The sequence below is a fragment of the Astyanax mexicanus genome, chromosome 24 (genome assembly GCF_023375975.1).
Source record: "Astyanax mexicanus isolate ESR-SI-001 chromosome 24, AstMex3_surface, whole genome shotgun sequence".
NCBI classification, from domain to species: Eukaryota; Metazoa; Chordata; class Actinopteri; order Characiformes; family Acestrorhamphidae; genus Astyanax; species Astyanax mexicanus.
This window is the reverse complement of record NC_064431.1, coordinates 25,110,358-25,127,889: the sequence shown is the minus strand read 5'-3', so window position 1 is coordinate 25,127,889 and position 17,532 is coordinate 25,110,358. Positions and strand designations below refer to the sequence as shown.

General features: G+C 38.9%; 1 protein-coding gene across 3 annotated transcripts in view; it reads left to right on the top strand.

Moving 5' to 3' along the window:
• The first annotated feature begins 4,624 nt into the window (after positions 1–4,624).
• camk1b (calcium/calmodulin-dependent protein kinase Ib) overlaps positions 4,625–17,532 on the top strand; it is a 75,731-nt gene continuing 62,823 nt past the window's right edge. For 2 of the 3 annotated variants that reach the window (XM_049471654.1, XM_049471655.1), the window contains exons 1-2: positions 4,668–4,735; positions 9,283–9,295. In XM_049471654.1, coding sequence (XP_049327611.1) covers positions 9,285–9,295 — 11 coding nt within the window. In that variant the 5' untranslated portion in view covers positions 4,668–4,735; positions 9,283–9,284. Of the gene's footprint in view, positions 4,736–9,282; positions 9,296–17,532 lie in introns of all 3 variants that reach the window. The other variant, XM_049471656.1, reaches the window with a different exon arrangement.

The following is a 17,532-nucleotide window of genomic DNA, read 5'->3' as shown; positions in this document are numbered from 1 at the left end:
GGAGCAGCAATGTTGTGTTAAAGCAGCCTCACACTGCGCAAATACATGCTGGTCTTGCTTCATTTACTTTCATGCACTCTGACCAATCAAAGAATGCAGTGCTTGGATGATTTGTTGAGGAGCAATTTAGCGCATGTGTGAAAACAAACCAAACCAACTGTAAAACGTTCCAAGTAAAAAAAAAACTCATTGATTTAGAGTAATTAACTACAGGTAGGAGTGCTGGCAGAACTGAAGAGACGTTAACAAAGACAATATAGAATTTATTCAAGAATACTAAAGATAGAGATTGTGATGGGTCTAATGACCCTGAAACCTCGACACATGCTCCGAGCTGTCAAGGCGGAGCACTTCCTGTATCGTTTGGTAGCGATGGGTCTGACGACACTGGAACCTCAGCGCATGCACCGAGCAAACAAGGCGATCCCCTGTGTCAGACCGCGTATCATTTTAAGGAAAACCACGTGACCGATGTATTTCCTCGCGCAGTTGCTTGCAATGACTTTCTTAGTCCAGCAGATGTCGCCATTAAGTGATACAGCAACACAGTTTCAACACAGTGTCGATACAGTTTGGGAAATGTGCCATACACCCAATGAGGTTTCATCTGCCCATCACTAGATAGAGACACAACAGAGGAGTATTACAGCTAGTCTTGTCTTACCCAGGAGAGAGAACAGGGACGGTAAACGCTAGGGGATTGGCGTGTAATCGCTAACCTACACTTCCACTCAGCAGTAACTCGTTCAAACTGGGCGAAAGTATGAAACGCCAAAAGGCCCAAAAAACGCCTGGACCAGACGCCTTTTATAGAAAAGAATTCTGTGTGGGTTTTACGCCGTAATATACGCCGTATGATTTCAAGACGCCGTAATATACGCCATATGATTTCACAACGGCGTTAAAAACGCCGCTAAAAGCACAGAAAACGCCGTTTCCCCCGGCGTTTTTCGACCCTTTTGGCGCGTTGTACAGAGCGCCGTCTCAGTGCAATAAGACGGCGTAAAAAGCGGCGTTTTAGTGTCTCTCTTGACGCCGTAAAAAGCGGCGTTTAATAATAAGATAATGAGCTCCACCTTCCAGTTTTGAAAGCCAATACATTTAAACTCTGTTCAGCCAATGCTCTTACAGAGAGACTCAGTCTAAAGCAATTCACTGCAGATCCGAGCTCCTGAGCTCTTCAGACACAGTTTTTTAGACACAATTAACAATATACCATCTATAGACATTCCCGCTGGAGCTCATGCCTTTTATTAGTCTAATATTTATGCTGTATCAATGTAAAAATAAACTCTAGGTTTAGGTGAAAGCAAAATGCTGTGCAGCTCCCCACTTTTTTTTATCCAGACGGAAATCACATCACCTTGTCAGTATACCACACATGAAGAACCCTATTGTTGCAAAAACATCAGGGTTTCAATAAATGAATTCATTAATTTATTCAATTAGTTACAAATTATATTAGGAAGCTGATTCTTCTTATTTTTATTCTTATTAAAATATTATAATTATGCAGTATAATTATAATATATTATATATATATATATATTATATAAAATTATATATTATAATTATACAATATTATTATTATAAGATGTAAATTATTCTTAATTTACTATGAATATTATTTTTTTGTTGTTGTTTAAGCATAATATTATTAATATTAGTTTTTATGCTTCAGCAGATCCGGTAATTTTTCTATTTCCATAAGGAAACAAGTAATGTCATTTACAGACATAGACTTACAAGTTACATATTTATTATATTTATATTTATTATTATATTATATTTACTTCAGTCGTTTAGAAACCTTCATTAAATTATTAATCTGGCTCTTTACTTTGGAAAATCTATTCAATATCCAAACTCATTGGCAAGCCCCACGCACATTATGAGTGTCAACTTATCTCATCATATTCTATTATTATGTAACATCAATTAGCTGATACACATACAGGCAGTACAATACACTGTATTTATTATAAACACACAAACTGACCAACAGCACCACAGCTAGCCTAACTCCAGTCTAAATGCTGGACAGCCTGGATCATTAGCTTAAAAAAGCGCTGTTTAATTTTGCGTGCGTGTATGCATTTTTCTTGACGCGGCTCCGAGACAAAGTGGATCAGATCTGACAAAGTGACAAAGTGGATAAATTTACAATTTAAAAGAAAACAGAAAGTAAGAAAATAGAATTAATAAGAATAAATGAGATTTTTTTTTATTTTTCTAATTTTTCTCATTTATTATATATATATATTATATTATATTATTATGTATATAATATATATATATTATATATATATATATATTATATATATATATATATATATATTATATATATATATATATATATATAAATGAGAAAAATGAGAAAAATAATTTTTTTTCTCATTTATTCTTATTAATTCTATTTTCTTACTTTCTGTTTTCTTTTAAATTGTAAATGCTCGGCTACACTGGAAATGATGTATTCCCGAGAGTAAAAAAAGGTTTATTGATTGAATGATTGAATGATTGGTAAGTTAAGCTATCCAGTGATCAAGAGTGTTCTTCGTGGAGTATAAATTTAGTCGCCATCCTTCTCTCTACCACCACCTCCGTGTCCGTTCTTTGAATATTCAGCTGTGGGGGTGTTTTTTTTTTTTTTGTTGTTGTTTTTTAGTTTATCACTGTATATCTTATAAACGTTTACGTTTTTATGATTACTAACACTCCTGTTATTTAGATCCTTCAAATTATATAAATACTGATACAGTACCTGGCCAAATATTTAAGAGCTAATAAACCAAGAAACTCTTGAAATATAGCAAAATGACCCTATTAGCTACCATTTACCAAACGTAGCCTAAAAAGAAACACACTATTAATTAATAAAATTCATGCACAAGGGGCGTCCCTACTACTATTAATTTTATTTAAAATACATTGAACAGCATAAATATTAGACTAATAAAAGGCATGAGCACCAGCGTGAATGTCTGAAGAAGGTATATTGTAAATTTGTAATTAAAAAACTGAAGAGCTCAGGTTCAAGAGCTCGGATCTGCAGTGAATTGCTTTAGACTGAGTCTCTCTGTAAGAGCATTGGCTGAACAGAGTTTAAATGTATTGGCTTTCAAAACTGGAAGGTGGAGCTCATTATCTTATTATTAAACGCCGCTTTTTACGGCGTCAAGAGAGACACTAAAACGCCGCTTTTTACGCCGTCTTTACGCTCTTTTCCGCGAAGCTTTAAACAAAAGACTCCGCCCATTTTTCTTACATCAAATCAGCAGCGTGACGATGATTGACAGCTCACTCCACCTGTAAAGACCAATAGGTAGGAACGCGAAAACAAGCAGTTGAAACCCACCTCTAAAAATCTGATGAGCCCTGAGGCACTTTTAAAAAGAGCCTTAACACATTTTTATCTTAAAAGTTATTTTAATTTCCTGTTTATTTGCCTCTGACCCTACATTTAAAACATATATGTAATTTTACTGTTTATAACTTTATTTTCTTTTTTATAATGAGCGCAACAGTTTTAATAGTGTTTCAATTAATTAATGATTTTAATCTAATCTGTCTGTTGTCTTCCTTTGTCTATAACACTTTGTATGTGTGTATATAGTTTTAATAAATCCGGATTACAGTAGTTTTTTAAACAAAAAAAATATATATTTAAACACCTCTATCTGAATTAATTCAGTTTTAACTAAGTTTTATTAAAGTATCACTAATTTAAAGCTTTGAATTTTATGTTTTTTTTTTTCAGCTGCATGCAGTGCTCGGACAGTCCACCAGGGAGCAGAAAACATATATCTGATTGCATACAGCTATATTGTAAAAAAAATTATTTGTTTTAGATAACACTGATGTTGCAGAGATCACAACATTCAAAACAAAAAAAAAGACAAAAAAAGAAAAGAAAATAAACAAACATATATATTACAAATATATAATAATAATAATAACAATAATAATAATAATAATAATAATAATAATAATAATAATAACAATAATAATAATAATAACAATAATAATAATAATAATAATAATAAAGTGACAAAAAATAACGCTACACAATTATAACAGCTGTCCATGGAGGCTTAAAAAAGCAAAATACAGTTCATTTTAAATAAAAAAGGCTTAAACAGGCTTAAAAAACAAATGAAAAGAAAATAAAAATATGTTTGAATAAAATATTGGATTAAAAAAAGGTGAAAAGAATTTAAATTAAAAAGTAATAAAAAGTTAACGCTTACAAAGTACAAAAGCTGTTCATGGAGGCTTAAAAACCAAATTAATAAAAATCAAATAAAACATATTTTATCCATAATTTAGCCATAATTTAATACCTCTGCTAAAAGCAGCAATATTAAATAGCATTTTCAACTCAAGAGGCAAATTGATGCAAATGAAACGCTGAAAACTGGAGATTGATGGGGTTTATTTAATGACAGACGGCTTACCAATAAAAAGAGCCGAAAATATCAGCCAATGGAAACCGCTCCCCGTCTACCTGCGAGATTTTAGAGCTTTTGATTGGCCAGGAGTTAAACAGGTCCCGCCCCTGGTCGTTACCCCGCCTCTTTCATCGAGCGCAGTGACGTCAGGCGTGTGCCGGGTTGGGGTTGGTGAAAGGCAGCGGCGAGCAGTCAGCCATCCGCATTAGAGGCAGCGCGCGGGCGGCGGACACTCTCAAACACACATCTGCTCCTGTACCGCTGTACCGCTGTACCAGCTCCAGGTGAGGACATAGCCGCTAATACACTCACTCACTTACACACAAGCGCGCGCGGGGCAGCTGGCTGTGGTGCTCGTGCGTTAGTGAGCAGGGCGCTGGTTAGGTAGGGTACACTGATTGGTTTCGGTTGTTTGTGGTCGCGAGACTTTGCTTGGTGATGTTCGTCCTCCTGTGCCTCTCCTCTATCTCTATCACCAATGGTGTTGCAGCTCGTGCATCATTCAGCTCTTTTATCTTAGCAGCAGAACTTGTAGATGATGAAACTGGCTCTCATCAGGTTACTGATGCATCACTCCTATCACTAGTTGTGACCAGTTTTCTATTGGATTGTGGATTTGTTTGTGGACAGAATGTGCAGTGAGATGAATGTATCCAGGTTAAAAAAAAATTAGGGTTGGGCAATATGGTACAAATATATAATAATATAAATACATAAAAATGCATCAGTGGCAATAGTGTTTGTTTAATTTAATTTATTTAATCTTCTATATATATATATTTTAAAAAGGGCCAATGGTTTTATTATATTTTCTATGCTCACTCTGCTTAAATAATTATGGTGTGTTAATTAGATTTTAAGGAAACATGCTACGTTGCTAAGTTAATTTCTTGACTGCATCCAGAATGATGTTCTTTAAAGTGGTGTGGTGTAGTGGATAACACCACTACCTGTCCGGTCAGTGAGCTACCACATCATGTGGGAGACTGGGGTTCAATTCCAGGTCTGGGTAACTGAATGCTATGCTACACCAGTAAGAGTTCTTGGGCAAGACTCTCAACACTACCTAACATTACCCCTGTAATAGGAATTGTAAATCCATTTTTAAGCTTGTGTTTTAGCCTCTTCCCATTTCCAACTCATGTTGCCAGGTTGTCAGGTAAAGAACACAATAGCAGTCAAAACCATTTAGCTGCAGCCTTTGTTTGCTTCTAGGTCCATGCATGATCTGAGATGGAGTAAAATGTGTGTAAATTATAAAGTGTTCCAGACTAGTGCTGTTTAACTCTGTCATCATGCTACAACATGCTAATATGATGTGAACTGCTAATCAGTCACCAATACCAAATGTGTTTACTCAGCCTGGCAACCTGTGTGAGATATGTGTCTGGGGACCAGGGGGTGGGGCAGACAACTGGTGTCTCCAGTGTGTTGAAATTGGACTGTGATAGCCATTTTACATGCTTGCTCTTATTTCGAACATATTTGTCCTTTATTACAAAGGAAGTGCAGCTAAAGTGAGAGGAACAAGGGATGAAAAAACATAAAGATGAATTCCGGTCAGTATTATTATGGATTAAAGCTTGAGGACCTGCCCCTTCCTAAATTGTTCGACCTAAAGTGAAACTGGTATTTGGTAGGGATCAGAATGAATGTAAGTAAATGGGAGTAATGAGGGATGAATAAAAAATGACAAGTAAATGAGTGCATGTCAAAATGACAGGTAATTAATTCTCAGGAGCCTGTCCTGAGATAGCATAGCTGAAATAGTGTAAATTTGGTAAGTCGAGTTGGTAAATTCTTTCTAATAAAACAGATTGTTATTTAAGCATTGATGATATCTACAATATGCTCCAAAAGTATGTACAATATAGAATTTTTTTTTTTTTTTTACAATATCATAAAATATTGTCACATTGCCCACCTCTAAGTTTAATACAGGTTTAGCCTTACTAATTATTCTACCTTAAGCAGCCACTATAATGTAGGTACATGCATAGCTATAGGCTTATCTGCAGCACTATCATAAAGGAAAGCCTGTTGTGAATGACTGACGGACTTTGGGGTGGAAGTGGTTAGCCATTGCCAGCTCTGGGAAGAAGTCTGAAGAAGAAAGGCAAGCTAAAAAAAGGAAGCTACATACTACACAGGGTTATGACACCATTCAGGTTTGACAGCTGTAAAGCAGATTGATGGAACCATGAGGAAGAAGAAAAACTGGTAAACATCCAGGGTAAAAAACCCACAGCTTTCACTTAACTCCATAAAAGGTCAAATAAATTCCTGTTCTTGGCCACATGAGTGAAGAATGATAAATATTTAGTTTCCTGATTCATGTTTCATGTTTCTTCAGAGTCGGTCTTATCTTCTATTTTTCTTTCAGGATGTTGTTCATTATCACTCTTTTACATACTGTATGTTTCAAACTGGCATGGTTTACAGCAAAGTTGAGAAGTTCTAGGACTTCTTAAGGTACTGGACGTCTGGGATCCATACAGCAAAGTTTGGTGATGTCCCTGTTTCCTCAAGACAATCCTATTAACCTAGCCAATTACATTAGTCAAATTAATATAGATGTATCTATTGCCTACCGTTCTATAAAAAATAAGGCCTGATATATCTGCCATGTTGCCAAATTTGCAACCAGAGCCTGCGCAGTAGCCCTGTCCCCTTCTTCCAAACTAACTCTTTCTTAGATCACCAATATTAAGTTTATAACACGACCTAAAGGACCAGAAGTGAAGTGGATTTTTGACCAGTAAGTGTAACTTTTCAACAGTAAAAGTTTCATCTCATCCCACCCCAGACGCTCCCCAAGTCATCCCACCCCAGACGCTCCCCAAGTCATCCCACCCCAGACGCTCCCCAAGTCATCCCACCCCAGACGCTCCCCAAGTCATCCTACTTCAAACAATGGAGTACTGGAGCTTAGTTTACTCTGTTTGCTGCTGAGATGAACTGGAGTAAATACATTCCAATTTAACCCCAATCTACTGCTGTAAGAGATAATGATAGAAGGAGAAAAATATTTTTTAAGAGAGTGTGTCTAGCTCTGTCCCTTTTTTCTACTGTGCATACTTTGGTTGCAAATGTATGAACACAATTAAATTTCTTTACACTGGAAGGGACCAAGAACTAAAGTGTCCATGCTTATATATACAGTCATTGAATTGAATAAAGGGTTTTTGACTGGTATACAGGTCAAACCGCTGTTGATTTACAAAGGCCCGGAGAAAAAAAGCGCTAAATAAAGACCACCCCACCCTCTTACCCATTTTCTTTTTCTCATTCATTCCACCAATGCTCTGCTCAACAGTGCAAGGGGGAAGTCCATGAAGTGGCTTCTTGCACAGTATTGTAGTGAAACCACAACATCACAGAAGTGGGGCTTCCTCTTATGCCCTGGTGGCATTTATACCCTTCTCTGACGGGGCAGAGGGGACTGCAGGTTTCACAACAGCTTAAAGCTTGGTTGGTTTATGTTCTAATGCAAAATGTACTGCAAATGTCAACCAGGAGAAGAGATTGCTATCAGATGCAGATAACCAAGTGTCATAAAAGAGAGTTGTCTTGCAGGGTCATCTCCACATCGTTAGCAGCAGAAAATTGCCTTATTTTGCTGCCCTTCTGACCTGTCGGCAGAGTGTGTGACAATTGCCCTGCGTGGATGAATAGGCTTTGTGTTTTCATGCAGTAAGAGGGTCATTTGAGACAATGATATGGTGCAAGGGCTGCACAATATGGGGTAAATATAAGTATTGCAAGGATTGTACAATTGAATAATTTCCTGATTTTGGTGCATTGTTGCTGTAATGCTACTCCAAACTGACCGTCTTATCCCACCTCAAACTGCCCAATCTCTTACCACCCTGAACTCTCTTGTCTCTTGTCCATCCCACCCTGAACTCTCTTGTCTCTAGTCCATCCCACCCTGAACTCACTAGTCCATCCCACCCTGAACTCTCTTGTCTCTAGTCCATCCCACCCTGAACTCTCCAGTTCATCCCACCCCGAACTTCCCAATTTCATCCAACTCCGAGCTCTCTAGTCCTTCCCACCCCAAACTTTCTAATCCATCCCACCCCAAACTCTCTTGTCTCAAACGCCCAACTCTTCCCACCAACTTTTCCCAACTCTTCCCACCTCGAATGAACATCCCCAATATCTTTCCACCCCGAACATCCCACCTCTAAGTTGGGGTAGTGGGCTTTGTACCCCTCTAGCTAGCCCACATTTATCTGCTCTAGTCCTAGTTCAGTTCTATTGGCAGAACTTTTCAAATGGAACTAGACAAGTTGTGTTTCCATTTGCAGCTCTGTATCAACAATGAGTAAAACTTAATAGCTGAAGGAGCTGAATAGCATTAGGAGGGGTGTCTGCAAATATGTGGACATATAGTGTAAGTGCAGGGAAAACTAATAAGAGGATCTCTACTGTAGAAAAACGACAGTTCATACAACTAGATAAGGAACCCTGTTATCTGTTCACAATGGATGCAAATCTGAAAGCGGAATTGGCATGTTTGATGTTTAGGCTGAATTAGCACAGGGAGAAGAGTGGTGGGAGGGTTAACCGATTATGACAGTTGTTTTTGCATAACCCTCAACCAGAGGCAGCTTAGTTTTGGGCGGTTAATACATACGGGAACCAGTACACGGGCCTTCTGCTTCCTGGCTGAGTGACTGTGGTGAACCTGATATATAGAGAAGCCTACTCTGTAGACTTTTCTGAAAGCTCTCACTTGCTAGTGCGCTGCACTGGGCTCAAGTTTCAGGTCTTTATTTTATATTTTTGATTTTATTTGTGTGTGTTTCTTCTGTGTTCCGAGCAGCCATGGGAAACAAGTGAGTATCTGCACCTTCCATATGCGATGATTTCCAGATTCTGTGAATGCTGCATGCTGGAGTAGATGTTAGCATCATGTTCGTAGGGTAGCTGGTTGTTTCTCTCAAACTTGCCTGTTGATCTTATCTCCCCTGAGTTTGTTGGTCAGCCTATCTCGTTCCTTCCGTTTCCTTAATCTGCACCAATGGGTGATGACTGACTGAGCCCCCTCTGACCGGTCACCCTGCATGCACACCCAAGCAAGCACTCAACATTTCAGGCCCTTATCTGGAAGCCTCTTTGCCTTTTGCCTGAGTCCCCAAGGAATGTCCATTGGTTTTGTTTGGTCAGTTGCCTGCAGATGGATCTTTTCCGTGCCTCGATTTTAAGCTTATTCAGAGATTTTCAATTAAATCTTATTTGTTGTAGAATTTCAACTTATTTGCGTAAGTTGTTAAGAGTGTCCTGCTAGACTTCCTATATACCTGGTCACTTCATGTGACCTGATCAGATTTTAGCCAAGTGCATCTCCAAGTGAATATACAAATTTGCTTGTTGTGGGCCAATTATTACTGGTCTTGTTAACGTTTACTGAGAGTTTTACTGTTTTTTTTTTTACTGATTTTTTTTTTGGTCGTAATAATTTACAGTGAGATTCAGATGCGTTTGCACTTCTGTAACATGGCTGAAATGTAGGGCTCCATACTCTTCCTAATGCAGAGAACTTCAGAGAGAGATTTTAGAAATAAAAGACAGAAATAGACAACAATTTGATTTTAAAAAGCCCTGCAGCTTGAGTTTGGGTCCACCAGTAACAGAAAAAAAAGAAACAGTACCACAAATATTTTTTTTAAGAAGCAGGGCATCAGCTTTTCTACAATTTATTAGGGATGTGCGATGATATTGCAATTATATTGTATCTGGTTTTTTTTTAAATAGAAACATCATCTTCATCTGCCCAGTGCCCAGTTTTAGCTGATATTTAAAGCCTGGAAATGGATCAAGTCACACTGGCTGACACTGACCAAAAATGTATTTATTTTTTTGTTTGCATAAAATTGATTTGCTAAAAGGTAATGCAAATAAATAGTCTCTCTGTAATAGTTATAGTTATAAATGTGTGTATTGGAATCAGCATCGGCAGATGTGTACGTGTTAAATCATATTTTGCTTACATACTATAGACAAGACATTGAACGATATTGGCAACAACCAGGTTAAATCTGAAAGTAACCTGCGCTCATTTGTTAAGAGTGTATTGCACTGAATTTCAAATGGTGTGCGCCAATGCTATGAATGCTTCTTGAAACTAAAAAAAACTGAAACTGTAGGACAATGAAATCTAAGCACAAAAAAAAACTCCTGTAATGGTGAGCAACTTTTTTTTTTTAAATCTCTCTTGCAATCATATTTTTCCTCCAAAGTCAGTTTGGTGGGATGGTTTGTTGTTCGAGAAGAGCCTGTTTGTTATCTAAAAATGTGACTTTCTCTTGTTCTCTATCTTACATCATGTTTATTCTGCTCAGAGCAGTATCCAGCCTCTTGTATCGGATCTTTCTGGAAGCTGCGCCTAATCGAATTTCCTTTATTTTTCAATAATCCTATAAAAGTCTTCTGTAATAGAAGGAGCGGTAGAGTTGGTTTCTGTGTCTGTGTGATTAGGCTAATACAATGCATTTCTAAACCCCGAAATCTTCATATCTCAATCATAATGGCAGTGTATATACAGTGTAGGAAGTCAGTGGTGATTGAGTTGGCTGTATTGCCTCCTCGATGACAGATGGAATAAAACCCATCGATTTGAGTTGAGATTAGATGCTAATACATTAAGATTAAGTATAATACATTAATGTCTGCTGCAGAACAGTGAGATGAGCTTAGTGAGATGAGCTCCGTGCTTTTGCTCCTTGATTTCGATGAGTGCTTGGTGTTTTACAGAACCTGTCAGATTATAACGTTGTTTATAATGGCGTGTGCAGTCGGTCGTCCTCGTAAAAGCTTTACCCAATATGAGGCGCTCACTGTTTGCACCACTGTCACTGTGTCTCTCTGATGGGGGAAGTGAAACTTCACATCCTGCGGTCAGCCGTGACACTCGCTGTGTTAATTTCGGTCTCTTGCGAAGCCGAACAGGCGCTGTGTTTGCTGTGGCAGCCTAACCAGCCCCTCTTTTGTTTCAGCCTTGTTTCTACCTTTGCCAGCTTTTAGCACAGAGCGCGAGAGTGAGAGGAAGAGACGCCTCTCCTTGGTATCTATGGAGACATCCTCAGAACCAGAGGTGGGGAATGAACACAGTGTACTGACAGTACAGGCAGTGGTGCTTGGGTTCTGCTCACAGCTGGCCTTTATTATACCAGAAAAACAGAACTGCAGAACCGCAAGTTCTTTATTAATGGCTAATGAATGTAGCCATTAATAGAGAAGCCTAAACCTCTGCAAAGGACTCAAAGTGGGAGGAGTTGTAGTACATTTATGTGTAAAAGCCAAGCAGTCTTACCAGTTAAATACTCTAAAAGGTCATTTGAGCATTTGATTTAAGCATAAACACTCTTTAAGACAACTGTACAATTGAATTGAAGAGGGCTCTAGTACCCTGTTGGGTTGCCTCTAGCCTACAGGTACAAGATACAAGGAGATGCAGTACTTACAGTACAGGTATGGAATCATACTGGTTCCATATGGCATCTGTTGGCATATTTGCCCACAGGTGTTCAGCCAGCTTAGCCAGTAGATCCTGCAAAAAACCCTTGGGTTGGCGAAGCTGGTGACCTCCTAGCAAATGCCCCATTTTAAAGTCTGTCAACTGGGCAAAATGTCTTTGAATGCATCGTGGAGGCATGTGTATATCAGTCAGCAATCTTTCACCAAGAGGTACACTACCCCCAAAGTAGTCTTTCAGAGTCTTTGAGAGCCTTTTTATAGGGCAATTGGGGGGAAAACACTTTACGCCTTCTTGTGGCTTAGTCAGACACCACCTGAACCTGAAACCAGTTCTGCACCAGCCTATACTGACCATATCTTTTATAATCTATAAGTGTACAAACTGTAAAGCAAGTGAACAATACGTTTGTAAAGTCCAAAGCATCTCCTAAATAGCAGGTTTTGAAGGGTATTCCCGGTATGCAGTATGCAGACTAATCTGACGATTATTTTTTCGATTAGTCGACTGGTCAGTGATTAGTCAGCGATTATTTCTGCCATCTCTAAAAACAATAGAAACAGCAGAATTTGAGATTTAAATGGCAGTTAAATATCTGAATGTTGTTTAAACATGGAAATTACTGATATTTAGTAATTTAATATGTAATCTGTTGTATTTGGGCACTTTTGGAGACACAAACTAAATATCCCATTGCGCTTTGCACTTTGTGTAATGTGGTACTGTCACAAATAAACGATTAGTCGAGAGTGAAATTTATAGTGGACAAATTTAAGTAATTGACATTGTCGATTATATCGACTAATCGTTGCAGCCCTTGTACACAATGGTGCATATCAATTAAAAGAAGTGCCTCAAGGAAGGACCACCAAGCTTCTTGATTCAATCCATGGAGCTCCTACCTCACAACTTTCAACTTTACAGGACTTAAAGGATCTGCTGCTAATGTCTTAGAGCCAAATACCACAGGACCCCATCAAAGGCCTTGTGTAATCCATGCCTTAACGGGTCAGAGCTCTTTTAGCAGAAAAAGGAAACTTACAGTATGAGGCAGGTGGTTAAAAATGTTATGTCTGATCAGGAGAGGCTTGAGTAGTAAGCTTCATAACTGTCAGTCAAAATTTCCAAAAGACGTTGTAGTTGTAGACGAGGTCAGCGACATTTGGCAGCGCACCCACAATGTCCATCTCCAGGGTCCTAGAATATGGACGTTATTAAGCAGCCTATTTTGGTCCGAGACGCCCTCAGATTAGCCTAATTTAAAAGGACCTGATGCCCAGTGTTCCCACTGTTGGTCTGGTCTGGACGGGTGCCGCTGCCGTGGCCCCTAAAAATAGTCACAAAGCACATTCCCATCATGGTGGGGTGGTGAGGCATTGCTCCACCCTGTTTATTAGATTAGAGCTGAACAGCCCTGTTGGTATTAGATGGTTTAAAGTGGTGGCTGTAGGGTTGTGTTATAATAACCTTCCACTTTTAGAAGCTTCATGCAATTATTTACTCCAGTAAGTTAATATCTTCTTCGCTAGAGCTATATTAGGTAATATAATTAGGATTTTCTTTTCTCCGTAGGAATGACTGGCATAAAATGTTCTTAAAATGCCAGTAGTATCATTTTCATAGTTATTTTTGGGACAATATATCACCGTCCAATCAAAAACCTAGCTTTGAATACAATTGCAGTAGTACTATCCAACTGTCTACATGGGGTACCACAGCAACCACCTGGCAAAGTGCTCAGAACTACCTGGAATAACATAGCAAATGCCTAGCAACCACTAAGTAACTCCTGAGCAAATCATGGAAGAAGACAATAGTAAACCTCCTGGTATACAATAGCAAACACTTTGCAACACCATAGCAACCACCTGTCATAAAATAGTAACCACCTTACATCATCAGAGCAACCTCGTTACAACCCCATAGTAACCACCTATTGTAAATTAGCAACCACTTAGCAACATGTTCAGAACTATCTGGAATAACAGAGCAAATGCCTAGCAACCACTTAGCAACTCCAGTGCAGATCATATAGGAAGACCATGATAAACCTCCTGTTATACAACAACCGCTTAGCAATACCATTGCAACTGCCTTGTAGACAATAGTAACCACATTACAACATCAGAGCAACCATCTAGATATTCCACAGCAACCACTTAGCAACCTCATAGCACCAACCTAGTATACAACAGCAACCACTTAGTGGCACCTTATCAGTTACTTGGCATGCACCTTAGCAGTGCCATAACAACCCCTAGCAACCCCACAGCAACTACTGCTGTATATAACAGCAACCACTGAACAGAACAGTATTCTAGAAGTAATTTGGCATACCAAGGTACCCACCTAGCAATGTCATAATAACCACCTGACCTAGCAACCACATAGCAACTAGCATGTGGCTCTGATCACAAAAACAGACTTACCCTAGTGACCACATAGCACCAGAATTCAGCTGTGCAGGAATTCTGCATTTAAAGCTGATGTCCGTAAGTTTAGGGACTTAGGGCCCTCTCTGGTGAGAATGGGTAATTGCACCGAGCATGCGGAAGAATCAATTTAAACAGGGCAGGTGTGAATTCGATTCCAGGTTATGTAAAGTCAAAGAGAGAGAGAGAGCGCTCATTCAGAAACCTGACTGCTTTAATTCTTTGTTTTTACTATGAGTGAATGAGTTACTGAGCTCTGAGTTTCCCCCTTCTGAAGTCTCCGTTGCTCCACCAGCTGCTCGCATTCAGTAAAACTAAGCCGGATCCTCTTTTAGAGGCTGTACGTGTGAAAAAAAAAGTACGTAAAGATGCGTGACGTGGCCAGAAGAACTCCTTTGAAAAGCGACCTGATACACCAGTTTTTTAAATGAATATATTATGCTTAGCCGGGAGGGTGGTTCCAGCACACTGGTAACATTTTAAAACACAATATTTTGTTCTTTCTTCAATTAAAAATGCTTCTGCTTTCAGTTTAGAAACCAAAATAATACAGACTGACACTTTAAGTTTGAAAAATATGATAATTTTGTACATGTTATCAAAAATATTAATTCTAAACATTTGCCTCATATATGTAACCCTGCTTGCCTGAACAGAGCACAAAATCTCACTCAACAGGTACTATAAGGTTTAAACGCTCGTGTTGAGTGACTCTCCATGGCCGCGAGCGTATCAGATGCAAAGCTGCCTGACACAATGCCCGTTTTGGCTCTTCAGGAGTGTGTTTCAGAGCACTATGTAAAGCGCTGGAGTCATTGTGTGAAAGCGTGCTTCATCTGCAACGTTATCTGAAGCTGGTAAGAGTCACTCTCACTCTGGAGATAATGTATTTTGAAACGGATGATGAACTCTCGCGGCTTCGCAGGAAAGCTCTTACAGCGAGGCGTGCGGAGGCGATTTACCACACGGATCACAGATATGGAGAGGAGGCCCCGCTCACACAGCGCGAGAATGCAGCAGCTCCATTTATAGTTCGGCCATTCAGTCCATTGATCAGCAGCTCATTGATCACAACTGTACAATGGAACAGACCATTAGCTCGGACCAGTGCTTTAAACAATAAAAAAACTACAAAAAAATAAAACACCCAGTAGGAGTGGTTGCAATGGAATGAAACTTTTATTTGAGTGAATATAATGAAGTGATTACAGTATTAGAATGATGGGATATATTTGCTTGAATGTTTGTTTAAAAAAATTAATACAAGATAATTTACAGTTGTAGCATAGGCTGGTCCCATATATCGTCACTGTCCAGTGAAAATCATGTATCTCTACAGGAGAGACAGAGATAAAACCTTATTAACTTTCAGTGGAAGTCAATGCAAAAAGCGTTAATTTCAGGTCATTTTTGAGAATTTTTACTGGTCTATCCGTCCAACAAGGAATGTTGACGCAGCGTAAGGGACACTCTGTGTTTTTAGTAAACTATAATTCCACAAAAATGGAAATGCTTGTTTTATACTCGTCATTGGACAGCGATGATATGCTCAATTGTCGATACATTTTGCAAACCTGCAGGTAAAGAATGTGTTACAATCTGGTGGGTACAATCCTGCAAAACCCTTGCTCAAAACCCTGAGCATTATCCTGCTGAAAAATGCTAATTGTTAGACCAATTAGCAATACATGTGTCTGCAAAAAGTTTTGCATAAATAACTAAGCTTTTAGTGTCCCTCGTATCAGTACTAGCCGTGATACAGGTTTCTTGTTAACAGCTGACAGCTTGGTCAGAATTGCTTAGGTGGTGGACAAATTTGTTAAAAAGCTTGTTTAAAATTGTGTGTTGAGTGTTACAATTTCTCACAAGGAGGTACACTTCTATAAGAGGGCGTATAAAAGGCTTTCAAAAGTTTATTTTGGGTAAACAGTCCCATTGTCTAGTCAGTCCACACCTGTAGTCAATTATATATCGGCTTGAGATAGATATACAGTATAACTGCAGGTCAAGGTTTTTGCAGAAATGGCACTATTATTTAATTTTTGTAAGGTAGGGATTTTTTTTTTCTTCTTCTATTTTTCTACGGCCTATGACCCAACCCACTGATTAGAACCCCCCTATCACTAGTGATACCCCAACACCAGGAGGGTAAGGATTAGCACATGCCTCCTTCAAAACATGTGAAGTGAGCCGTCACCTCTTTTTGAACAGCATTGAGCAGAAAAGCGCAGCGACTCGGTTCTGATACATCAGCTCACAGACGCAGCCCTGTGCTGATCCACATCACCCTAGGAGTGATGTGGGGAGAGAGCGCCATCTACCCACCCAAAGAACGCAATGCCAAATGTGCTTTCTCAGGGCTCCGGTAGCCGATGGCTAGCTACATAAACAGGATTCGAACCGGCAATCTCCTGATCACAGTGGCAGCTTAGTCCGCTGAACCGCTCAGAGCCCCCAGTTAGTGGATTTGTATATAGAGACTAAACTAGTTTAGCTAAGCATGCTTGTGGTTGCACAGTTATCATAAGCTCTCATGCCCAGTCAAGAGCTTTCTGTCATTGAAGCATGAAGGAATGCATGTTGTTTTAGCTAAAGCCAAACAGTAGCTCTGGCTGTCACCAGCTAATCAGCAAACACCTAAAACCTATAAAACCATTCACAAGTCATTTATGACACACAGTTGTTACAGTTATTACAGTTGTTGCACTTCAGAGGTGTTGTAATGGCAACATACTGTGAAAGAAGCTTTTATGGTTTCATGCCAAGGCTGCACTTTAACCCCGGTACTACATTCTCACATGTCACTTTATACCAAAACCTTGTAAGCTTTTTTTTTTTTTTTTTTAGCCATTGGGAAATTGGATTATATTCAAACTGTATGTTAAAAGCTACATAAATCTAAATATAATTGCAGTTTTCTATTTAATGAGCCCAAACTGATCTGTACTGAATCCACCTTAACCCTGCTTTCACACTGGCAGATCACAGAGCGACAAATGACAGTTTATTTCCTATGGGATGGTGCAATTTGTAGCTGCAGTTTGGCGACACGGCGCAAACGACACAGCGTCAAGCGAGGAGTTGAGAGTTTCTCAACCTTATGTAATTGAATTATGACTTGTTAAAGCGAATGTCTGCAGTTACAGGCTGAACTTATTCTTAGGAC